Source organism: Scardinius erythrophthalmus, assembly GCF_964197995.2.
Source record: "Scardinius erythrophthalmus genome assembly, chromosome: 5".
Lineage (NCBI taxonomy): Eukaryota > Metazoa > Chordata > Actinopteri > Cypriniformes > Leuciscidae > Scardinius > Scardinius erythrophthalmus.
Window position 1 is genome coordinate 3,878,021 of NC_138225.1, and position 26,944 is coordinate 3,904,964.

At 35.5% G+C, this 26,944-nt stretch overlaps 3 protein-coding genes across 6 annotated transcripts; 2 read left to right on the forward strand and 1 right to left on the reverse strand.

The window, feature by feature from the left end:
• The first annotated feature begins 4,947 nt into the window (after nt 1-4,947).
• LOC308691075 (diamine acetyltransferase 1-like) lies at nt 4,948-6,580 on the forward strand. Its single transcript, XM_081365947.1, has 6 exons — nt 4,948-5,216; nt 5,347-5,398; nt 5,489-5,572; nt 5,809-5,910; nt 6,012-6,052; nt 6,138-6,580. The coding sequence occupies exons 1-6, from the start codon at nt 5,151-5,153 to the stop codon at nt 6,303-6,305; spliced, it is 513 nt and encodes a 170-aa protein (XP_081222073.1). The 5' UTR covers nt 4,948-5,150; the 3' UTR covers nt 6,306-6,580.
• On the reverse strand, nt 6,578-20,088 carry apooa (apolipoprotein O, a). 4 transcript variants are annotated; one of them, XM_081365941.1, is made up of 11 exons: nt 20,045-20,088; nt 18,461-18,562; nt 16,938-17,060; nt 14,770-14,802; nt 11,447-11,501; nt 11,261-11,356; nt 10,524-10,615; nt 8,733-8,831; nt 8,560-8,601; nt 7,462-7,479; nt 7,060-7,262 (listed from the first exon to the last, which is right to left on the reverse strand). In XM_081365941.1, exons 1-9 carry the CDS (start codon nt 20,051-20,053, stop codon nt 8,560-8,562), a joined length of 651 nt encoding a protein of 216 aa, XP_081222067.1. In that variant the 5' UTR covers nt 20,054-20,088; the 3' UTR covers nt 7,060-7,262; nt 7,462-7,479. The 4 variants fall into 4 exon arrangements, with proteins under 4 accessions (XP_081222066.1, XP_081222068.1, XP_081222069.1 ...); XM_081365940.1 differs by lacking the exon at nt 7,462-7,479 and having other exon boundaries at nt 6,578-7,262; XM_081365943.1 differs by lacking the exon at nt 14,770-14,802 and having other exon boundaries at nt 6,998-7,262.
• cUnhxorf58 (chromosome Un CXorf58 homolog) lies at nt 8,383-26,685 on the forward strand. Its single transcript, XM_081365944.1, has 8 exons — nt 8,383-8,421; nt 21,307-21,409; nt 22,783-22,877; nt 23,247-23,355; nt 24,286-24,408; nt 24,488-24,687; nt 25,668-25,758; nt 26,130-26,685. Exons 5-8 carry the CDS (start codon nt 24,307-24,309, stop codon nt 26,346-26,348), a joined length of 612 nt encoding a protein of 203 aa, XP_081222070.1. The 5' UTR covers nt 8,383-8,421; nt 21,307-21,409; nt 22,783-22,877; nt 23,247-23,355; nt 24,286-24,306; the 3' UTR covers nt 26,349-26,685.
• Nucleotides 26,686-26,944: the final 259 nt, after the last annotated feature.

The following is a 26,944-nucleotide window of genomic DNA, read 5'->3' on the forward strand; positions in this document are numbered from 1 at the left end:
ATACCCCACAGATATTTTTATATAGCATGTTAAAGTTCTCACTTTTGGGTGAGGAAAAACGCACCGTTTTGTGTCTGTCCCTTTAAATGCAAATGAGCTGCTGCTCCCGGCACAGGGGGCGGAGCTTCAAGAGCTTGTGTCCTTTTACCTCACACAGAAATGCACTAAAAATTGTCAATGTTTATGTTCAAACCGGAGTCAGACAATGATGGAGAGACTCAAGAAGAAGTGACAACATGTAGAAGCAACAGGACATTTCTGAATGGTTAGTTGATGAATTTATGAAGCTGATGTGTAGTTATCTTCTAGTCATAGATTAGCATATTCTGTCATGATAATCTAAATCGCGTTCCCGGGGGCGGGGTTTATGTAAATTCTAGGGTTGGTGATGTCACTAACCCGGGAGGAATGTGGTGTAGTCTCTACCAGCCGTTTGTTGTAGTCCTTAAAAAGCAATTTCTTTAAAAGCAAATATCTCCCTTTGCTTTGAACTTTGAGCATTGTAACTTTGCAGATGTTGTTTATGCTCAAACAGCAACATTACACACTAACTAAAGTTAGAAAAGTGAAATCATAATCAACCAAGCAACCTTTAAGTGTCCGCAACTATGTAGGCGACAGTGGCAAGGAACCCAAACTCCATCAGGTGACAGAAATGTAGAAAAAAATTGGGTCTGTGCTGAGGACTTGTCTGGTTTTGTCTGTCGAGTCGATGAGGTCTTCACGGGGGATTGTTCTAGTAGACGCGATCTCTGCTGACGTTCAGGGCTGAGTTGTGGTCGTGTCTAGGTGCAGGTCCACCATCTGATCTGGATACGGCCCGGCGGACTGACTGAGGTAAACCTTGGGATAAACAGAAAGACTAATATTAGCGTAGATGCCATTCTTCTTGCAATGTAACAAGTACTTCAGGTGTTATAGGAAGTGTTCCCGGTTCCGGTTGACCTAATGTATGCAGCCTATCAATCCTTTAACAGACATGAATAATAGAAATGTGATAATGTGTTATGTGTATGCCAGGTTACAGAGATGTGTTTTTAGTTCAGATTTAAACTGACAGAGTATGTCTGCTTCACGAACAAGGTTACAGGGTGAAAAGCAACGGTCCTAGTACTGAGCCTTGTGGTACTCCATACTGAACTTGTGATCGATATGACATCTCTTCATTTTCTGCTAGTCTATATCCATGTTAAGATCCCTAGCCCAAGTAATCTGCAGACTGTCAGAATTCAAGGGATGGCATGTGAATAAGGTGTTATATAATATAATAGAGATAGTCCCTCTTAGCCTGGGAAAACCCAGACAACTTCCGTCAAATTTAGATTTGCTCTGCTAGTCTGGCAAAGAGCTCATTCAAGCCCATTTCCAAGCCGTCGAAATCGCGGCACCAATCAGAAACGTTGGGGCGGGCTTTACACGATGACGATCGCTCTGATTGGTTTTAGGTCTATCCAATTGGGCCCAGAGGCATTTGAGCGACATCCGTTAAGTACACCAACGTTTAAATGCATTATTATATTCAAATTGTAAACACATGAGGACAGTCTCCATGAAAGACCCACTGGCAGATGAACGTGCTACTACATTTCTCTCCGAAACGGTAGGAAATTAAATTAGATTTAATAGAGGATTTTAACTGTGACAAGATGATTGACAGGGCAGTTTACATGACAGGACGCACGCGACAGATCCGTCCGATAAAGATGACGAAGTAGTATGTCCCAAAGCTTGCCTACTTTTTTGCTACACATTCAAAAGTACATACCTTTTCTTCACAAAAAGAGTACTTTTATGGCGTAGTGTAACGTAGGACGCAGCATATGGCTTTACACGATGACGATTGCTCTGATTGGTTTTAGGTCTATCCAATTGCGCCCGGAGGCATTTGAGCGACGTCCGTTGATGACACCCCTTTGGATATGAGTTATTAATGAAGCTTTGCCAGACCATAACTCAGTTACTACTGAAAATGGTCTGGTTTTAACCAGGCTAAGTCCCTCTTTGATAAGGATCGATATTGGATAAGGGTAGAGGGAATCATGTGTCTTGTTGAGGACAGTTGTGATGTTCCTTTACCACTGATTAGCAAAGCCCTACAACACTTAACAGCTTGTACACAGACAAGCAACTCTCAGTCCAGCTGTATGACAGTCTGTTGTTTGCTCTCCAAGATATTTCTGAGGAATTCCTGGGAACAGAGCCAAACTGAATGGGAATTACAGGTTTATTTGTAAAGGTCTGCTCCTGCAGGCAGATGGAATGTGACTGTCACTTTCCAGTTTGTGTTTGGACTTTCTGTTTGTATTTTTGGGTCATTTGGTTCAGCTGTGTGTCATTAACTATCTTGTTTAGCTCCTTTTGTTTGTCTCATGTATATATTCCCTGTTTTCTCCCTCAGTCTATGTCGGTTCTCGTTAACGTTTGGTTGTTAACGAGAACCGACAGTGTTTGATGATTAAAGTCTTTCTTGTTATTTCTCGTCGTGAGTATTTCTTAGCACCACGTAACGTAACCATGACACTGTGATTATGTTTTTTTGTTAACTCCGTAATACAGAGATGGTTAATCTAGGAAATGTATCAATATGTGATGCAGGTTCTTTCTTTCTTGAGTGTTTCAGTTGTGCTGGTCTAAAGGAAACGCAGAGCTGTGAAAATAACAACGCCTTCCTTCCCCATGACGTCTGAGACATCCTTACACACAATTGCTTTATTTATTCAAAAGTTTTCAATTGGTCTGTAGCCTTATTTTCCAGATATTAAGAAAATGCATGAATACTTTTGTTAGGTCAAGTATTCTGGAAATGACTCTGTATCCTTAGGAAACTCTTTTAAGTCTCTCAGTAAGGACTTCCAGATGAGGGCGGATGTGAATGAGTCAGTGCTGATTGTTTCCCATTCCGAAATACAGTCTGGCTCATGGACTGAAACTGAAACGGAAGAACATTTGAGATGCTTGTGCTGAGATATCGACTTCTGTAAACATTCAGTGAGGCTAAAAAAAGTTTGCATATGTGTTTTTTTTTTACCATATATGGCTCATATAGTGTGAAGATGGATCTCACACTAGAGGAGGAAAAACTGTTTTATTCAGAGGCAAAAACATACCATTTTGTGCAGATTCTGATATATATATGGCCAGGAAGTAAGATAAAATATGCAATGAATGTTGCATTCAAGGCTAATGTAATGAATTAGGTCTTTATAACAGTATAAATAAAATGCATAGATCAGTCGTCACTCTATATCTACCAATGATATGTCTTAGTAAGATGATATTTAAATGCTTAGTTTTATGATCAAAGCTCTGCAGCTTTTATTGTGGGGATAAAAACATATAATGCAATGAATACAATGATGATTGAGAGATGAACAAATAAACGTTCCTCAAAAGTCTGATGATATTTGATACTCGCATATTAACATGATTTTTCTAAAATATGATGTATGAATAATCAAATAAATGTAAGTTGCTTCAGTTCAGTAAATATCCATTACAAACAATATCAAAGTTATTCTTATATTTACTATATAAAAATCAAGCACTGCATAAAATATGTATTATGCATTGCAAAGATATTATTATTATACTGTTAAAAAATCAAATATAACTTCACTATTCTTGGAGTAAACATCAAGCACATCCACTATATACGATATGCATTGTTCTTTAAAGTGCCAGTCAAGTATAGAGTGGATGTACGTGATATATATATATATATGTTTAAATGTTTGCATTATATTTACATAATGCATATAATTATGCAATTTTTAGGCTGATCATAGCTTTAAAAGGCAAGGAAAATAAAGGTATTTAAGGTTATTCTGCCTTTAAAATGTCTATTGTTGCACACAGAGCAATGATGCATGATGTTAATGCCTCTAATATCTAATAACATCAATCTCATTATCAAAAACAATGTGTTTATTCATGGTTGTTCATCGAAGTATGTGCACTCTGTCTGACCTACTGGGACACACTGACAAAAATAGTATATCCCTAAATCTACAGACAAAGCATCATCCGCTTTGTTAAATCAGAAATCCTAAATATGGAAATATTATTTGAATATATCCTGTTTTCACTCAGCAGTGTTAGTCTTTGAAGTATACAGTTTCTTCCTGCTCTGTGAAGCGTGTGATCTCACATGTCTGTAGAGTTCCCATGCTTGTTTATGCAGATAATATAAACACATCAAAATATGTGAGAAAAAAATAGCAGAAGTTTCATTTTTGAGCGAACTTATCACCATAGCTGCCAACTATAAAACACATGCTAGATTACACAGCTGAGCTAACAACCTGTCATCATCAATAGTAATAAACAAAGCCTGAAAACATTATAGAATGCAGGCCTACAATCATACGAACTATTAAAAAAGTTCAAGTTGTAGCTAGCAGTTGAGCTTTCACAAACTGTGAAATATGTGGTTCCTGTCTCGGCTTGATGTAATCACACCCTATGAGAACTGGAAAATAAAGCAAAGGAGACTGTCTTCTGCATGTTTCTGATGTTATTGTACTTTGATATATGCAGAGGGTCCGGAAGTCTAAAACCACATTGAAAATCTGGGATTATAATCCAATATAAACAAATACTAACACTTTCTTTTCTCTTCTATATCTATTTAAAAAAATTAAATAATGTTTAGACTATATAGGAGCATAGGGGGCACTAACATATTTGTGTCCTATTGTTAGTTTGAATAAAAACTAGTCTGCTAAATGATTAAATGTTAATGTTTAAACATTTAAAACAAAAGGTTATGCTAAAAATAAGAAATATACGATTATTTAGTAACATATTTAGTGTCGTTGAATCGCGCTATGTTGGTTTGCATCCTTGACACAATATCCGAAACTACTGTTTCTTTGATCTGGTTCGAACTGGTTATCTTGCTGTACTACTGATGTGAGTCAACTCAGTACTTCCGGTAGTGACGTCAGCGCCCCGCATATAAATAGCGCACGAGCTCAGCGTTGAGACAAAGCGCTTCCGGCGACGACTTCATGTAATTCTTCACTGACAGGGTGAAAAACCCAGACTTTCTGCTGAGGGTAACCCCCTTGGAACCGAATGAAGAAACAAATCTTACTACATTTCACATACCGAGGACTAGTAAGAAAAGGGAAAAAGAGTAAAAGAAGAAAATGGACAAGTTTATATTACGAAAGGCCGAGCCCAAGGACGTGTCTGACATACTGCGACTCATAAAGGTAAAAACAGACCTACGGCGCATGCGCGTATAACATTTAACACAATAATTATTATTTTATCGTTTAAATTAAGAAAATGTTTACGTTCTGGTCGTTTGTGTAATAATATACGCCGTTTAATTAATTTTAGGAACTTGCGAAATTTGAGGAAATGGAGGAACAGGTCGTCCTGACCGAGAAAGGTACAGAATTCGGTCTCCGTCGTTTCAGTGTATGATGTTTATGAATGTATTTGAATGTATGATGGTTATTTAGGCCTGTTTATGTTTCAGAGCTGCTCGAGGACGGTTTCGGAGATCATCCGTTTTATCACTGCGTCGTCGCTGAAGTACCGAAGGATAAACAGTCTCTTGAAGGCAAGTTAACAACATCAGGGCTTTTTTTTTTTTTCAAGATTAATTTTGAACTTTTCTTATTTATTTATCGTGAATCAATATTGTTACAGCTAATGTTACTTTTACAATGAAACCGTTACACTTTATCTCTCTGCGTCATGCATGGGAAGTGACGTCAGACCCGCTGAGTCCGCTCTAGTCCAGTGACTTTCTGCTCTCTTTAACTCTGTTAAACTCCTCGTGTTTTTCCACTTCAGGTTATACAGTGGTTGGCTTTGCTATGTACTACTTTACCTATGACCCCTGGATCGGGAAGCTGCTTTATCTGGAAGACTTCTATGTGATGCAGGAATTCAGAGGTATGAAGAGATGCGACCTGTTGCTGTAAACGAAGAATTGCTTTGAAATGGTCCTGTATAATATTTCACATCTATGATTTATTTATTTCCCTGCAATTCAGGTTATGGGATGGGCTCTGAGATCCTGAAGATGCTAAGTGAGGTATGCATTAGAGAACCTTAAATATTTGTCTTGTTATGGGTCAGGGTCATTTAATCACCTTCTATTCAAATGTTTTTGTCTGTAGACGGCAGTGAAGACTCGCTGCAGCGGGATGCACTTCATCGTGGCCGAGTGGAACACGTCATCCATCGAGTTTTACAAGCGGCGCGGAGCGTCGGATCTCTCCCACGAGGAGGGATGGCGTCTGTACGAGATCGACAAGTGCAACCTACTCAAGATGTCATCCAAGTAGACGCCAGTGCAGAAGAAACAGTTTGATAGAGGATTTTAATAGAGTAGACCAGTGTTTCCCAACCCTGATCCTGGAGGCACACCAGCACCACAACTCAACACACTATACTACAACTCCTCCTAATCTGAGCTAAAGACTAGAAGTAGAAAGGACACATCCAAAACGTGCACCGTTGCTGTGCCTCCGGGAACCAGGTTGGGAAACACTGGAGTAGACGACAATCGTTGATACACCTGCAATGTATCGTTTACAATAAAGCTTTTAATTTTAAGAAAGAGACTTGAGTGAGTGATCTCTGATTTTGGTCTTAGTAAAGGTGTTGGATCAACATGTTAAACCCTGTTGTCAAAAAGAAACACTAGCAACTCATGTTTTGGTTATTTCAAATTATAAAAACAATTTTGATTTCATCTTGACATGTTGAAAGTAACTTTCTTCTAACAGACAGGTTAAAAAGTAGGAGTGTTGGACTTGAAGACTGATGATAAAGCATTTGCTTTCAAAATCTCTCTCGCGAACAAGTCGAACATCTAATGACGTCCTTCAGGAGATATTTTAATCACATGATGCTGTTTTGAAACCAATAGATGTTAAAATCAAGACGAGACCAGTTGCTTACACTTGCAGTTTCACTTTGTTTGCGTAGAAAGCGGAAGTTCGGGGAGTTCCGACTCAACATGCTAACCTCAAATATAACGTTTCCTCTTAAACTCTTGAACTATAGATGTATATACTTGACATAAATCACATCACACTGTGTGTATATATAATTTATTTAGGTACACCAGTGCGTTTTACACAATCCCAGTAGTTAAAAACGTTCCAGACAGACCACTAACGCCTCTCTGATGATGGACAGATGAAAGAGGAAGTGGCTAGTGCAAAAGTATGTCATAAGAGCGAACGATGGAGATCTCAAATCTGCCGTACCACAACCACCTGAGAGTTATGTTGTACCTATAAACAAACACAGCAAGGGAAAGTCATGATGATTTCTGAGAAAGTGACGATTTAGTAGAAACAAAACACACGTAAACATGCCTGAATGTCATCGCGTTAGAGAGCAAAATATGAAACTAAATAGGATTTATTTTAAATAAAGACAGTTAAAGGGACAGTTCACCCAAAAATGAAAGTGTTGTCATCATTTACTCACCCTCAAGTTGCTTCAAATCTGTCGAACACAAAATAAAACATTTTTGAAGAATGTTGGTAATCAGTCGCCACTGACTTCCACAGTATTATTTGTCCTATTTTTTTTCCAGTATTATTATTGTTTTTTGATTTTGTTTTCTATTATTACAATAGAAGTCAGTGTAACTATGTCATTCTCTGCATCAACAGCGAAAATCTTACTTGGCAATTTTGACTTGTTTTCCCGTACAAATATCTAAAATATCTGAATATCTTAAATCAAGATAAGTTTACTTGAAAAGCACAAATTACATCAGATATTTTAGTTTTATGAAAAATGCATAAATTAAGTGAGTTTATGCTTTAAACTATATGGGGTCAGAAAAATAAAGGGGGGGAAAAAGATTATTTTTCTGACCCCATCGGCAGTTTTTTTCCCCTTGTTTTATGCATAAAGTATATTTTGATAAATTTTGCAGAAAACAAGATGCGATATGTCATTTTAATTCTAGAGTAAACGTTTATTAAATTTAAGAAGCTTTAGAATTTGTACTGGAAAACAAGACATAAATATGTAGCCCAAAAATCACTTTAGAAGTGTATAAATACTGTGTTAGAGTGTAGAGAAGATGTTGCAAGTAATGCTACTTTGAGTTACTGTGTCTTTGCGAGATTATATATATATATATATATCAACAGTCTGAGTACCAATCTTCTTTAAAATATCTTTTGTGAAAGGCACTCGAACAGGTTTGGAACAACTTGAGTAAATAATGAGAACATTTAAATTTTTGCGTGAACACTCTCTTTAAAGCAAAACATTTAAAGATAGGGAAAAGGAGGTATTGTGTCTGTGTGTGATTGGATGAGGTTGTAAGTTAACGTGATTCTCTACACCTGTGTGAACTCATTTCATACATTCACTAAAAATCATGGAAGTGCAAAATTTTTGGATTTTAGTGGTGGACACTCATTTAATAAGGTAATCTGGCAATTTTACTACCATTTAACATGTTTTATGTGTCACTAATTCTCAATGCCATATGGAAAAGGGCTTGATGTGGCTTCATACATGTTGTTTATTCATTTTGTGCAGCTGTGTTGTGTTTCCATGTTGTACCTAAGCTTTGGTCTCCCCGCTGGAACTCTTTCCTGCTTGATCCTGTTAAAAGACAAAGCGAAGTGAAAGCTCAGTGTCATGATATCTGCAGCTCAGACGCTACAACACGGCTCTAGAAATGCCAAGTCACTTCGATTCCCAGAGAACGCATTAATTAATTAAGACATGTATACCTTCTGCTGAGGCTTCTTTGAGGCTGGTGTGTCTCTGATCAGCTTCTCCACAGAAACATAAGCCTGAAGCGCCAGCTCGTATATCGAGTCTCCGGTGTTCTGTGTCGTGGGAGGATTAGAAACAATCACTTCAGTGTAAAGAGTCATTCACACACACTGGGATTTTTCTTTTTTTCAGTAGATGTATTGTTTGTGGTAGTGTGTGTGTGTGTGTGTGTTTCAACTGCTGAATGTCCTGATGTTATTGGAGGGTTACACAACTGGTCTGTTGGAAGCTGTTGCTGCATGCTGCACTGTAGCTGTTGGAAAACTGCATTGCCGGTAAAAATAATACAGTAGTCAACATTTGAAGGGGATCAAAATAGTTCATCAAAGTTGTCCTAAGACAAGAACGGGTGTTGTTCAAAATTCATGTATAACTTTGATTTAAAAAGGTTTGATCCACTTCAGATGTTGACTACTGTATTTAATTTTAATGTCAGAACAAATGTGTTTTCTTGCTGCTTAAAATTCAATGCATTTCAGCATGATATAATAAACAGGACTTTCAATTTATGAATTAAACTCACTCAGAATGCCAATAATACATGACAAGGTTTGTATGTATGGATATATATCTACATCTATATCTATATATATGTAAAATATAATCTCGCAAAGACACAGTAACTCAAAGTAACATTACTTGCAACATCTTCTCTACACTCAAACACAGTATTTATACACTTCTAAAGTGATTTTTGTGCTAGATATGTCGTTTTCCAGTACAAATTCTAAACCTTCTTAAATTTAATGTTTACTTGAGAATTAAAATGACATATCGCGTCTTGTTCTCTGAAAAATTGATCAAAATATACTTTATGCATAAAACAAGGGGGAAAAAAACGCCATTTATTTTCCCCTTTTAATTAAGTTTATTTTTCTGACCCCATATAGTTTAAAGCATAAACTCACTTAATTGATGCATTTTTCAGAAAACTAAAATATTGCTTCTCAAGTAAATTTATCTTGATTTAAGAATGTTTAGATATTTGTACTGGAAAACAAGTCAAAATTTCCAAGTAAGATTTTCGCTGTTGTTGCAGAGAATGACATATATCTCCAAGTTACTCGCAAAAACTGTGCTAGTCAGAATACTAGGCTTCGTTTGAATGGCCATCAGTGAAGAAAGTGCAATGCATTATGGGGCCAGATGGTGTAGTAGTGTAGCAAATTAGATGCAATAATCCAGCCTAACCTTGAGCACATGAGGTGACCTGAGGGGCATCGGGGTGAAATCAGCCTATTTTGGGCTGTTTAATGTTTTAACCAGTGACCCCGTTAGCTGTTCAGGACGTATCTTTCAGCATATCTGACAGGACGAGGACACGCAGCGCCGAAACTGCCCTTTAGAGAGATCCAAATCTGAAACCGCTCACTTGTGCCATGATGTGTGTTGACAGGGATTCAGCAGGACGTGTGTGTGACGGCGAGAGATAGCGAGAGAGGTTCACACCACTTTCCACTGCAAAGACCACGTTAGTTACTATCAAAACACACACACGGCTCATAATAAACGCAGTGTTGATGCACATCCCAGTGTGAGGCTCAGCTTGTGTCCTTGGGAGTTTTTAGGAATGTGTTTCAGCTGCTGTTTTGGTGGAAAGTTACAGATCGTAACCTCGCCTCGCCCTTTTCCTCCTCCTCTCGATTTGAGGTCCGCTCAAAAACACTGTCCCACATGATGATAACATCTCACAACCCCACCGCCAATAAAAATAGACGGCACACAGGAACTGGAGACACGCCTACCTTAGCGATGGTCACTGCCTCTTGTGGATAATACATGGAAGCTCCCACCGCCATCAGACCAGTCGGGTAGACCAGTCTCTTCAGTCTCGAGCCTTCAAATGCACAATAAAAACTTTTTTTGTACTTTATTCATTTATTTTGAAAGAAATTAATAGGACATTACTATTTATCACATAATTCTGAAAGCAAAATTTTTCCACAAAAATATGAAGCAGAACAACTGTTTTCAACATTGATAATAATCAGAAATGTTTCTTGAGCAGCAAATCATCATATGTGACCCTGGACCACAAAACCAGTCACATGGGTCAATTTTATGAAATTGAGATTTATACATCATATGAAAGCTGGATAAATAAGCTTTCCATTGATGTATGGCTTGTTAGAAGATAAGCTGAGATACAACAATTTGAAAATCTGAGGGTGCAAAAAAATCTAAATATTGAGAAAATCTCCTTTAAAGTTCATTTATGTTGGCGATTGTGCTGCATTCACTCATACAAATTAATGTTTTATATATTTATGGCAGGAAATTGACTAAATATCTTCATGGAACATGATCTTTACTTAATATCCTAATGATTTTTGGCATAAAAGAAAAATGGATAATTTTGACCCATATAATGTATTGTTGGATATTTCCACAAATATACCCGTGCGACTCGTGACTGGTTTTGTGGTTCAGATTTTGGTCTCTTTAATGAAAAGCAGAAATGCATCAACAAAACTTTCACTACCTCTTCCAAGGAAAAGGCCCAGGATCCCGGCAAAGCCGATGATTCCGGCTCTGGGGTAAAACTCAGGCGGAGGGTTCTTCAAATAGGCATAACTGTCTGGATTACAGGGGAAAAGATTCACTTAACTGATGCAAGTTTATTGAAAAAGTAAAAAAAAAGCATGTTTTGCAGGAAAGTGTTGCTTACTCTGCCCAAACTGTACAGTGCCGTCAACCTTGGGTTTCACCGTCCCATAGACGCCCTGAGATTCAATGCAAAAACACAATGCTACTCTTTACACTGTTACAGAATCCAGAAATGAGGATCACTTGTTGCTTTTACTTTATTAGAATCATTGTGAAAATGAAATGCCACACACACCGTGAGAAAAGACCATGAGAAAAAGAATAATCGCTTTCACTTTCATTGCAACCAAAGCAGAAGTAATTTATTTAAATCTTTTTCTTAAGTAAGATGAATGGTTGATAACTTCACTTAAACCCTTTATATACAGTATAATGCATTATACAATTATGTTTAATGCATTGCCTTGTAATGCACCTTATAATGCATTATATCGTCTCATGAATAATTGTAGCCACAGTTATAATGCGTTATATAATACTTATCTATTAATTGCTACACCTTTAGAGTATTAATATGCATGACAAACAACTAATTTCAGGTGTGACAAGGAATCTGCAAATATTCGAATCCATTGCAATTATCTCTGAAAAGAAATAATGCATTATAATGTACATTATGAAAACCTTTATAATGCATTATACATAAAGGCTTTAAAATATTACATAATGACAGTCCAAAAGGTTTATTACTGTACTTTATGTCTAGGTTATATTTTGATATTTGCTAAATGCACATCCTGGACAGATCTTTATCAGCGGCCATAAAGCCATAATGCATGACCGAGAGTCTATATCTTATTAGATAGTCTGCTATATGTGCTCTAAGAGAGATAAGACAATATAGATGTATGAATATGCAAAAGTGAAGCACTTGAGCTAACTAAGGACAACTGTTAAATAAATACTAGTTAATAATTAAACAAAATGGGGAGGAAAAATCACAGAAGGCTTTGGAGATTTCCTTAGAATTCATACGTGCGCAAATGTTATTGTTCACTAAAACTATTAAAAAACAATTATTTGAGTTAAATGAAATAAAGCTGAAAAAAATAAAATAAAAATTTTAGATTTAAAGTTTAAAATTAGAATAAGAAATTAGAAAGGTTGCTTTGGCAACTAACCGAAAACATGTTTAAGTTGAAAAACTACAATTACTAAAACTAAAAAAATAAAATAAATAAAGCTAAATAGAAATAAAGACAAGCACAAAATTACAAATTCAAATTAAAACTAAAAAATATTAGGTTGAATACTAATGAAATTAAATGAATTAATGAATACTATAATACTGTGTCATATTAAAATAACTAAATTGTGAGCTTGTTTATTAAATATTGTCGAATTGCATTGTTTTAAGCAAATAATATGAATGTAGCAGCTTCAGACATATTAGCATGTTTCAAGTTGTAGTGTGTGATTTCATGTGGCTTTATCAAATGGGACTGCAAAAACACTGACTGTTTTCAAACAGGTCCTGCTGTACACAATTGGTCGGACAAAGAGAGAGTCCCACACAAACTCACACCACTGGGTACTGACATATTCAATCATATTCAGCAGAATTTCACTTATTTTCAAGGCGTTCTGCTTTCAGATGTGGGTCAGCGTGTGCTTTCCTCGAGTGTTTTATGCCAAGTAAAACTGTGTCGAGTAGAGAGGGCAGACTGGCAACGAGTCAAACGCTTTATCAGCTGCTGTAAAGTGCAGTGTCTGCAGTTCTCTGACTGAGGACATGCTGGATTTCATCATTATGATAAGTCTTCCACTCTGTGATGTTAGTGGACACTTTTTATTCACACACTGTACTGCAAAATAGCTGTAAAAGCAGAGAATGTCCTTTCTGAATGTCCTGCACAGCTGATAGCAGTGTTGCATGAAGTTTCAGAGGAGGTTCAGCGGGCTCACAGCGCTCTGCATCAAATCCATTTAAACAGTAAACACATAAAAAGTATGTGCCATTAGAATAAGTGTGTCCCAGAGTATAGTCTGTTGAAAAGAGCACGCCAAAAGTCCTCGTATGGTCTCCTATTTTCGAAGTGCGGATCGGTGCTCACTCTAATGGCTAATATTACCCACAAACCATTGCGCTTTGGAGGAGGATTCGGTTCAGAACTACAAACACGAGAAAAAGTGTTAAAAAAACTACAAACATGGTGGATGTGATAGTAGAGAGGTTTAGATAAAGGGGTTTGAGCGACTAATAATCAACATTTAACCTGATAAAAATATTTATTTAATGTTATCCGTGTTATATTTCATCTGCAACATGAACTTTTATAAAGATCCGTTTCGCCATTAACTTTTAAATGCCTTACGGTATGCAAAAAAATTAAAGACCCGTGACTGGTATATCAATGTGTTGCTTCTGTTCTCCAATAAGGAAGGAAATTAAATTAAATTAAACGTGGAGGATGTGAACTGTGAGAAGAGTATGCACATAACTATACGACAGAGCATTTGTTGAAAATTCGATTTTATGACGTGATAGTATGTCCCACAGCTTGCCTACTCTTCTGCTACACACTCAAAAGTATGTACTTTTTCTTTACATGCTTGCATGCTTTTAGGGCGTAGTATGAGTAGGCGAATTGGGACGCAGCGAACAGGCAATCACATGATTCACTTCTCGCGAGAGAGTCAGCGCATTCACTTCTCTGTTGAAGCTAAAGCGAATGTTATGAAAAACATCATGAATTTAAATGCATTTACAAGGCAGGAATAAGTTTGTAGCTGAAATAAAATATCGGACTATATAAATATCGGACTATATAAATGCACTGAATTTCTATAGGTTCATAAATAGCTCAAAAGAATAGACATATGCCTAATCAGTCTAAAAGATTTATATAATAAAGTTTGTAATTATATATCACTGGTTGATTGATTAACATGGCATAATTTATGTTGAAAAATGTTGTAAATGCATGATTCACGATTATCCCGAGGCGCAGCACTGACTGGAACGAGGCTTTGTCTGAACAAGAGCAAAAGCGAGAGGGTTTGAAAACAGTCGTTGTTGATGCAATAGACTTTGGTAAAGACAAATGTAGGTATCTGGGCCACAGAGAGCAGAATCTGTCCTTTGCACAAGCAAACACAATGGCTTAATGTTTGGAAATGAAGCATACTAGTATGCTGTTTACTGCACAGTGTACACTGAAAACTGCCAACTATTTCTAAAAGACAAAAACGGATATTGTTCAAAATTCATGTATAACTTTGATGAAAGGTTTTGATCCACTTCAAGCGTTGACTACTGTAGTGTGTGAAGACACATCCATCAATATTACGCTTCATTCTTGTCACAATCCTCAAGTTATTTTCTATGCAGTAAAGCTATCCCGAACACCCCGAGTGATGGCGTGTGCAAGTGCTCATGGGTACCTGGACTGTGTGTTTGGCCGAGCTGGCCGTTTGCTGGACGCGGATCAGACCACCAGAAACCAGGAAAATCAGAACCACAATGAAGAGAAACCAAATCATTCAAATGATTATAAATCACCATGTAAAGATCACAGATTATAGGAAAGAGCTGCATTCCATAATTAATCTCGAAACATTCAGAAACTCGCTTCTCTTCAAGTAACGTTCAGATTCAGAGACACAGGGGCCCTATTTTAACGATCTGAAACGCAAGTATCAAATGTGAAACGCAAGTAACTTTGTGGGCGGATCTCGGGTGTTGTTGCTATAATACCGGCGGGACAAATGACTCTTGCGCCCGATGCAAATCTAAAATGTGTTGGTCTGAAGTAGCTTCATTACTCATAGGTGTGGTTTGGGCGTAACGTGAAATAAACCAATCAGAGCGTCATCTCACATTCCCTTTAAGAGCAGGCGCGCTTGTTCCATGGCGGATCGCTATTATAACGGCAGATTTGCCAGGAGCGGTTCACAGCCGAGGAGACCGACGTTCTCGTCAGGGCCGTAAAACACAGAGCAGTGACATTGGGGATGGAGAAACACACCCAGATTAGCTTCGGTTAAACAGGCGTATGATAATTTGGGTAAATGTGTAAGCTAGATTTAAGCCTATTTTTTCATTATGGACACAATGATTTCCCTCATGTGGAATATTTTTTCTTGTAATAATGTATGGTTTGCAAAAATGAAAACTGCTGCGTCTGTGTGTAGATAAGATAAGCAAAGTGCTACATTGATTACGGCCAAGCATACGCCCTTAAAATAGCATAGGCCTATGAATAATATGCACAATGTGCCACTGACTTTAGACGAGGTTTCTCCTGGTCAGTGGCGGAATTGTTTTCTGAAACTGCAAAATAGCACCAGGGAACGTTTGCGCCGGAACACGCCTCCTCTCTGCGCTGAACCGCCCCCGGGAGCGCAAATGCATTTCCTAGTTTACTGACGTGCGTCTGTGGAGGGAAAAGTCCGCTGTGCGTCGGGTGCAAAATAGGAATGATACATGCGTCAGTGTACAAAGTCAATTGCGCTGAGTGCAAGATAGGGCCCATGATGTAGATTAGTATAGTAAATAATCTGAACTTTCCATTTAATTTTGTAAAAACAAACAAAACTCATGTTCTCCTTGTAAACAGTTCCTTTCCTTTACCCTTGTACGTACCAGATGGAAGTTATGGATTCGTTTGTAAGCGCATTACTGTACACATGATTTTTGCTTGTTTTTCCAAACTGAGGGATTATTTATTCTTCTCTGTAGTAATGGACAGAAGGTCACAGATGCAGTGCATGGAGCTTAACCTTTGACCCCGAGACATTCCTTCAAGGTCTGTTTATCTGTGAAATCACATTCAAAAACACTGTGACCAGCTTTGTGTCTTGAACGCCTTCTAAAGAGAAATGTACAAGAAAAGTATAAACTAAAAAGCTTTCAAATGCACAAGTCTTATAGAATGCAGCTCTAATTCACAATTCAGACACCAAAAATTCAAAAAAAGTGAATTTCGAGTGTTTAGAAATATCAAATCAATTAGGCAAGACAGAGTTATTAGTCAATTAGATTTGAGATATTTATAGATTTATAGATTTCTTTTTCTACTAATATTATTATCCAGTATGAGTGTAATAGATTATTTTAGTTGAGTTGAACATCTCATTTCAGCCTAAAATCAAAAGCAGGAACAAAAAAATACAACATCCAGTTTTAGGACCATTCAGATTAATAAAAATAATATTACTAATAATTTTGCATCGACATTGCATTGTTTTTTTTTTGATGGGATAAAAATATTTCATCCCCAAATCAAAAAACTAAATGATATTATCTATGATCTGGACTTATGATATCCTGGCTGATTGGTGGTTTCCAGCGGTTGTAAATGATTGAGTTATTCTAGTGAGTGTTGTACATGATTGTAAAGCGTTTCTGGTGTTGTAGATAATTATTAGGAACATATTCTGCCATGAAATGAGGAGATGGAGCGATAGAAAAGCCATGCAGAGCAGAGTCGCCAACATGCTGCAAGCTCACGCCGCTGAGTTTAACGCAGTAAAAAACAACAGAGACATAGAGTGTGTGACGCAGGTGAGTGTGTGACGCAGGTGAGTGTGTGACGCAGGTGTGTGTGTACCTGGCACCAGGTGACGTAAGGTTCTGCTAGTTTTCTCAGTGTGGACACGGCCTCTTCCACCGGCCCGGTCTCCGGCTCCACATGCTGGATCTTCCGCGCCGCCGTCGTCGTGTAGAGAGACAGCTACGAAAGCAACGTTTCCATATGTTACAATCGCCATCATTTCCTTAACATTACAAACCAGAGTTTAATGTTGATCATTCGGGTTCTGATGAACCTCTGCGTCAAATTTCACCCCGAAGTCAAAGGAAAAACTATGAAATTATAACTATGCTTGCAGTAGGACGATTTTTTTTTTTTTTTTTGGACAATTCGTTGCATTTTGACATTATTTTCATGACATTTAAGCACATTTTCTCTCATTACCGTAACGCATCCGGACATTTTACTTTTGAGTGTTTTGTCATTTTAATTAAATTTGATTTGAACGTAAAACTGTTTGTTTTTGTAGTGTAATTGACATTTTGCATCCTGACGTTTTACTTCTGAGCTTAATGTTAAACTCTTGTTTGTAATACAAATTAGAAGGACAGATCAGTCAGGTTCTGTTGAACACATTCAAGGTCAAATTTCACCCTAAAATTAAATAAAAAAAAATATGAAATTATATTTTGCATGAAGAAAACTACACTTACTTTATGACTATTTATATATATTTTTGTATTTTGACACTATTTTCATGACAATTAAGCACATTTTCTCTCATTACTTTATACATCCGGGCTTTTTATTGGAGTTTTCTGTAATTGTCATTATTCTCAATGGTGATTCTCATTACTGCAATAAAGTAAAAAAAAATGCAATACAATCTTTTCATTTTTTATTTATTGAAATCAACATGATTTAAGACACACTATGATGTTCAAATATCTCTTATTTTCATGAAAATGCAAATATTTTGGCTTCATTTACCTTATGTAAAAAAAAAAGAATAATATTTTTATTTTAGGGTTAAAATGACCCTGTGAAGTAAAAAAAAAAAAAAAAAACTCATCTAGACAAAAACAATGTTGTTATAGAGTTAATGTTAAAATGACAATCATTTCCTTAACGTTAAACTCTTGTTTGTAGAAGGACAGATCATCGAGGTAATGTTGAACATATTTGGATCAAATTTCACCCTAAATTCAAAGGAAAAAATATGAAATTCTATTTTTTCATTAAGAAAACAATGCCTGCGTTATGACTATTAATATTTTTTTTGTATTTTGACATTATTTTAATGCCAGTTCACCCCAAATTCTCATTACCGTAAAGCATTCAGGCTTCTTACTTTTGAGTTTTCCAAACTGCTATTATGATTATTGTTTTCATTAAATTCTCATTACTGTAATCTAGTAAAAAATACTGCAATATATATATGTATATTTTTTAAATCAGCATGAATTATATGGGCAGTACAACAAATACTATGATGTTCTTAATTGTCACAAAAAACACAAGCTTGCTTTTCTTTAAGTAGAAACATTATTTTCAATTAAGTTTAGGGTTAAAATGTGACCCTGTGAAGTCTATAACAGTACCTCGTCTACACTCAGAGTTGTGCTGGGTTTGTCATCGGCGGCGGCCAGGACAGAATTTGAGATCAATCCCAGAGTTCCTGAGACTCCTGCAACTCCTCCAACCTATCAGGACAAAACACAGAGCATGAATGAAGTTCCTGATCCATAAACCCCCATGTTTGGACCAACATAAAACATCGTAGGACTTCACAACGGCTTCTTTATCTACAGACAGTCCGGGCTGTACTCACTGTCCACACACGCAGAATGTTTCTTGTTTAAGCAGGAATAACATACGGACACATATTTACTCAAACACAGTTGTTTTGAGGACATTCAAGGTCCCTGAAGTGTCTGAAACTGTGAGGGACTTAATGAGAAACAGTAACACAATATCAGAAAGTGGAGGTCAAATCATTTCAAATACGGACGAGGGTTGAAGACACACCAACGGGTTACATAACTCTCTCTGCTGTCTCTTGATTTTCACTGGACTGATATTCACTTCTCCTTCGCAAACACATGATGGATATGAGAAATTAATACCATTGCAATTGATGCAGGTAAAGGAGAGAGTTAAAGGGATAGTTCACCCAAAAATGAAAATTCTGTCATCTTTACTCTCCGTTTCAAACCTGTATGAGTGTCTTTCTTCTGCTGAACACAAAGGAAGACATTTTGAAGAATGTTGGTAACCATTCAGTTGATGGACCCCATTGAAATACTATTGGAGTCAATGGGGTCCAACTATTGTTTGGTTACCAGAAGAGAGACACTCATACAGGTTTGAAACAACTTGAGGGTGAGTAAATGATGACAACATTTTCATTTTTAAGAGAACTATTTATTTATTTATCATTTATATTTATTTAAAATGCTATTATTTACTTTGACGGTGAGGTTTATAATGTGTACATACAGCTAAAATATAATCAGACTTAATTTATTTTTATTTTACAGGGTTTAATATGACAAAAGATCAGGTTTTCACATGGTATGATCATGATGACTTTCTATTCGCACTGTACAAAACAGTTTTAAGTTTCTTTTTGTGATTTAGCGGTGTTTTATTACCATCTAGTGTCTAGTTTCAGAAACGCACATTCGCAGCTCACAGCTGTCAGACGGGCTGCTACATTTGGATAAAAATCGGCGAACTGCTATAAAATATAAGATCTGTAAAGCGATATAAATATAAACTTAAATGTCATTTTATTTTTCAGCACAAACAGTGTCAGAGTCAATACAGCCAAAAGAGAGTTGAACTTTTATACCGGTATGATGATCTAACACTAAGCGAACTAAGAGCATTTGTGCAATAAACCCACTCTACAGAATTACAGCATCCTGAAATGGTGGATAGAATAATATCTTTATTTAAAAGTAAAATAGTTTTTAAAAAATGTGCTGTGTCCTTGTATTTCCTGTCCTCAAATGCCTCTTTAAAGCTAAAAAAAAACAAATTATCATCTTTATAATGACCTAAACTTAACTGAACTCATAGTACATGTGGATTTAAGACTGAATAGCGCGCGACTGTACGCGTTATGAGTGTATTAGTCACGAACACACACTGAAGGATCAGCTGAAGTTTCTAATTCTCACCTTGTACATGTTCCCGTCCTCTTCTTCTTCTTCTGCTGCTCCATTGAGCGGCCGCGGTCAGACTCTCGCGCACAGCGCCGCCTGCAGTTCATAACGTGTAACTTACACGCACAGCTTCACCTCACACACACTCATTCTTGACAGAAGTATCAAGACATTACAAATTGTGAAAATTACAAATAATTTCTGATAATGATTTTGCAATAGAATATAATTGTTTTTTATTTATTTATTTATGTATGTATTTATTTTAGTGCTGTCAAATTGATAAATCACATCTAACATAAAAGTTTGTGTTTATAGATTGTGTTTGCATATATATATATATGCGTATATATATTTTATTACACATATATAATATAAACACACTTTTATGTTAGATATTAATCTATTTGACGGCACTAAATTTATGCAATATTTGTGTTTTCAATAATTCTGTTGTAGAGTTGATTAATGATCAAGTAAGTGGAAAATTGTTTGTCGATGTGCAAGACATTAAGTTTGTCTTCGGTTCAGGTTTTATTTATTTTGTTTATTTGATTTCTTTGCATTTTATCTGTGTTTTTAATTATTCTCTTGTATTCATAGTTAATTCGTGATCAAGTTAAGGAGAAATAACAATGTTTTTGTTGACGTAAAATGATTAAATATTAATAATAATTATATTAATAATATGATTAAATGATTAAAGCTTATTAGAGGAAAACATACATCAATCTTAATTAAATCAACAACAGCTTACGTACCAAGTAGTCAGGCTCAAAAGTAGACTAAGTACAATTATGTTTTAAATTTAGTCATTTCAAAGACTTTATATCATAATCTTTATATGCGTACGTACTGTATCTAAAGGGACATTTAGCGTTTTCCCGCCATCCAGTGTTCATGAAGCGTATTGCAGTAAAATAATTTGACTAATCTGCTGTTTTGATCATATCCATACATGATTTACGCCTATATTTATTAGATATTATTTTGTTTGTATGAGAAGGAAAGTTTTCACACTGGAAATTTAGATTTTTATCACCATTTCTTTGCTCAAACTCATTTACTGGTTCCCTAGCAACCACTACAGAACAACCTAACGTTACTGGTCTGACAACAAACATCAGCGCTAGTTTACTTCATGGCAATCAGTGTGTGTGTGTGTGATTGTTATGGAGGGGAGGTGAGTGGCATTTGATACTTTCTAAACTTCACAAAAGCCTAATAATATCTGAGAATATCGATTCTAAAACATATTATGAGAATCTTGCACTTAGACTGGAGCATTATGAGAAGTGTGCCAGAAGAATTCAGTCATGCTGGAGATCGTTCAGGGACAGACGGCTCTTCACACTCCTGATCAACACTCTCCGCGCGGCTGTAAGTCATGCCCGTTCAAACCGGATGTATGTCATTTATGGAAATATATTGTTTTTGTTGTAAATTAAATATATAATGTTAATACATTAAAATATTAACATAGGCCTAACACGTCGAATTTGCCTGTTAACATTCACCCCTTATTTCTGAACATGTCTGAAATTAATGGTGAAAACACTTCAAAATATTAAAGTGTAAAAAAGTTGTAAAAGTACAATTTTACTGAACTAAACATCTTATATATATATATATATATATATATATATATATATATATATATATATATATATATATATATATATATATATATATTATTTATTTATATATATATATTGTATGCTCTAAGTGCCATCTGAAATTTTATTCTAAAATTAGCATTTTTATCAAGCTTGTATATTTATGTTCAGTAATTTCACATATATATATATATATATATATATATATATATATATATATATATTACAGAATAATTTGGCCTCTAACATTGTTAAAAATTGAAGTCATATGTCTAATTAACAAATTTGAAGTTGATAGCACACAGTCATTGAGCCGTTAAACGGTTTCAGAAGGGATAGTTCATCCTAAAATGAAAATTCTGTAATCATTTGCTCACCCTGGTGTTGTAATAATAAATAAATAAATTAATAAATAAATTAATTAATTAATTAATTAATGTCCCGCTTGCTCTCATCTGTATAATAGCAGTGAATAGCGACGGCATCAAGCTTTTTAAACAGATGCAAAGTATCACAGAATGATCCCATGTGTTAAAAAAAAAAAAAAAACATGGTTACACTTTTACTATAATATACCATGGTTAATGTTCTTCAATGATGCACGAGCGTGAGCAAAACATTTTTTGAAAATTCTCATTTTGGTCCATAAAAGAAAGACAGGCTTACGGCATTACAACACCAGGGTGAGTAAATTATGAATTAATTATCACGTTTCCATGTTAACTCAATGTCCAATTTTAAAACAGGTTTCACAGGATGAATTTTGAGTGTTTAAGTTTTGGAATGATATTATGATTATTTCTTAAATATGCAATAAGGAAAAAAGGCAATAAAAAAGCAACAATTAAATGACTATACACGTAAAAAGACTGAAATAGTTCTTTTCTGGTAAAATGTACTCCAATAATCTTTGTTCTATTTACAACAAACTTTGAAAAATCATTTTTACAGTGCTGTAATTATGCACCTGTCTCAATGTTTGTCATTTTCAAAAGCAATACTTACTCTTTCCACCAGTACTCAGATCCCAAATGTATCCGTTTTACTGTAAATCAATATATTTATTAGATATGGGAATGATTTAACATTCCTTTCAGCACTTTTATATATGTGTGTGTGTGTGTGTGTGTGTCGCAGGAACAGTGTCCGGCTTCAGCAGTTCTGCATCAGCTCAGTCCCAGAGAAGCTGAACTCCTGAAAGACCCCAGTCTGAAGTGCAAGCTACGATTCAGGTGCATTTCAGATCAAGCAGAATTATTTTTTATTTTTTATTTAAAAAAATATTTTCTGTTGCCCAGAATGTCACAGATAAATTTAAGACAATTAAATCAAACTTTGCATCAGATTGCCTGTCCATTGCTTATCAGAATCATACTTGCAACCTGTTTGTTTGCTGCTGGATAGAAAGATATAACATGATTTCTATATTTTTAATAAAGCAGAGAGACTGAGGCTAGTGTTCAGGTATTCACTGGGTTTTCTGTAGATTTTAATGTTTGTGTCTGACTTTCAAAAATAACCCTGAGAAATATTCACTGGGATACACTGTGTGACAACTAACCCCAGTCTTCCTCATATATCACGTGTGTGTGTGTGTTCAGGTTTGCAGGTCCTCGATTCCCACCTTCAGTCGTGTTCAAGGTTTTCCACATCGGAGGAGGAGGACGGCAGCATCTGTCCGGACAACAAGTCTTTGCTCCCTCCAACCAGGTCATGAATATACAAGCTGTTATAGTTTTTAATTCATATTTTGAATTAGTTTTTTTTTTTTTCATTTCCATTTCCATTTTAGGTAAAGTTTAGTCATTTTGTTGTGTGTTTGCCATTTTTAGTAGTTATTGTTATTTATATATTTATAATTTTTTTTTATTTTAAAGTTATTTTAGTATAAGTTAAACTAATATAAAATAAAATGAGAAATTTTGCCTTGGCAACTATTAAAAATGATTTATTATCTATTTATTCCAGTTAATGTTTACTTCATGTAATAAAAATAATTTTTACATTAAAATTTAAGTTTAATTTTAGTTAAAGTTTTAGTTATTTTTGTTGTCATTTTTAGTTTTTTTTTAATGTCCAAATATTAAACATATTTAATATTAAACCATATTAAATATTATTCTTTAACAATATTAAATACTATTTTTTTAATTAATTTTTTTATGTACATCAAGTTTAACTAAATTAAAATAAGAAATTTCGCCTTAAAGTTGTTGGCATTTAACTTTTTTACCAGTTAATGTTTATTTTATTTCAAATAACAAAAATGTTTTTTTTTTATGTTTTTTTTAATGATTTTAGTTTTAATTCTAGTTTATTCTAGACATAAATTGTTCTAACAGGAAAAAGTCATAATTTTGACACAAATCCAAATGGACAAAATCAGGATAATGAGATTAAAAAGACAAAATGATGACATTGAAAGTCAGAAAAATTGTAAGTTTAAAAGTTTGAATTTTATCTCATAATTGTGACTTTTAAGTCATAATTCTGAATTTGTATGCTATAATTTTGACATTTATTTGTTTTTCCCGTTGTGGTGGAAATGGGCTCCCATAGTTTTCTATGAGAGCAAAAGGGATGAAAACAAAAAAATGCATTTGAATTATTGCACATTATTACGTGTGTCTCCATCAACAGGCCACAGCAGACTCCTGCAGGATGATGGGAAATCGAGTATTTATGGATCTCATTTCAGTGAACGAGATTCACAAAGCCGCTGTTGAACCACCAGACGTGATTTGCATGAGAGACTTTATGCAGGTGGAGGAAAAACCCCTGATCTCACAACTCCACTTCTGTGAAGCGGTGGTGCTTTATTGTTCATCCTTTTCTCCCGCAGTATTCCAGCCATCTGGATGAGCTTCCGGCACGTCTTGGTGGCAGAGAAAACGGATGGCGGTTCCTGTCTCTGAAGGTGCTGTCCCGGGACGTTACTCTCAGACGGGGTGTAAAGCCGGGAACGAGAGGGTTTTGTGCAGGCAGACTCGGAGCGGTCCTGCCGTTACGACCCGGTTATGCCGGACAGGAGCTCTCGCACAGGTACACTTCCATTCAAGAGTTTGGGATCGGTATGATTTTTAATGTTTTTAAAAGAACCAAGGCTGCATTTATTTGATTAAAAAAACAAACAAACAAACAGTAATATTGTTAAATATTATGAGAATTTTAAATGACTGTTTTCTATTTTAATATAGGCTTTAAAATATAATTTATTCCTGTGATCAAAGCTGAATTTTCAGCGTCATTACTCCAGTCTTCAGTGTCTCAGAAATCATTCTAATATGATGATTTGATGCTTATTATCAATGCTGTACACAAAAAGTGTACATTTATTTTTTTCATGATTCTTTGATGAATAGAAAGTTCAAAAGAACAGCATTTATTTGAAATGGAATCTTTTGTAACATTATAAATGTCTTTACTGTAACTTTTGATCAATTTAATTCATCCTTGATGAATAAAAGTATTGATTTCTTTTGTTTCTTTCCCCCAAAAAATAAAATAAAAATTCTTACTAATTATCTTATCTAATTCTTAGATACATGCTGTTCTTTTGATCTTTCTATTAATCAAAGAATCCTGAAAAAAAAAATGTAAATAACTAAATAATGTTTTCAACATTGATAATAATCAGAAATGTTTCTTGAGCAGCAAATCCTCATATTAGAGTGATTTCTGAAGGATCATGTGACACTGAAGACTGGAGTAATGATGCTGAACATTCAGCTTTGATCACAGGAATAAACTACATTTTACTATATATTCACATAGAAAACAGCTGTTTTAAATTGTAATAATATTTATATTTTTTGGTATTTTTAATCAAATAAATGCAGCTTTGGTGAGCAGAAGAGACTTCTTTTAAAAACATTAAAAAGCTTACCGATCCAAAACCTTTGACTAGTAGTGTATTCAGTTTCATCTTGCATTAGTCTCTAACTAACCAAATGTCATAGTTAAAGAGCAATATTTCTCAACTCATGCTTTTAACTCTTTTAACATAATTTTGATGCGTCCAGAGGTTTCCTGACCTCGACACGACGCTCTGCTCGCGCTCAACACACTGCAGATCGCAAGAGACGCCTCTACGGCCTCAGCGAGACTCAAAGAGTAAGAGCTCATGTCTAAACATATAAGGTTCCCCATCACTTTCAATGCCAACAACTGTACACTGTACAATTTTCACTCAGAAAGCACAAGTAATTTATTTCTACAGCACATTTAAAAACAACACGAGTGCTTTACACTCCCAAAACTCCACCAGTGTTGGGTTTAATGCATTACTAACTAATTAATTACTTTTGCCTTGAAAAAGTAAAGGATTACTCTTAATTTTTCAGTAGTTTAATCACAGTCGCTTCAGATATAATTACATTACATACCGTATCCATTACCTTGCTAAACACGAGAGTTGTCGTGACAGAAATGAGATGATATTTGTATTTTCTGTGGGACCAAACCTGAGTTTCTCTCGTTTCCAGGTGTTAGACGAACACGGGGACAGCATTAATAACCCTGACATGAAGAAACAGAACGGGAAAACTGAGAAATGGGGCATCAAGATAGTCCTACCATTAGTTGAGACTGAAGACTATGGCGTAAACTCGTCGGAGTCTGAATGGGAGGAAGAGGCTGAGAAACTGTGCAACTGGTCAAAGCAACTGGATATAGAGGCTGTCCGAACACCCGAGCTCATTTAGACGGATTTATACACTGATTTAAGTATATACTACAAACTATTAGTGCATTATTCTGAGAATTTGAATAGGCAATTAAAATGTTAATTTATTATGAATTATGAGCACTTTGCAGTTCTGGGTTAATGGCTTCATTTGACTAAACAACATTATGGTAACACTTGTATTTGAACATTATGGGCTCTTTTGTTTGATTCCACCTTTCATACTTCATGCATATTCACCCTCGAAAGACATCCATCCCAGAGACAGATGGAGGTGCCATACTACACATGTACTACAGTAGAAATATAGTAATTCTCATGAAAAATACACCACATGCAACAAGCCAAGCATGCCTGATGAGAAAATTACTAATTATATTTAAACTACTGGTCCTATATTTAAAACAATACCTAATTTTTCACTAAATACTGTATGTGTTGAAAACTATTTTATTTTATTTTATTAAGGATTAGAGAAAGGAATAATGAAACACCATGGATATTTCATAATAAACGGCCTGTTTTTGTCACGGTTACCGTTGGTTTCTGCACTACATTACCCAAGATTCCCTCTAGCACACCTGCACTCACTCTCAGGATCATTAATCACCCGCA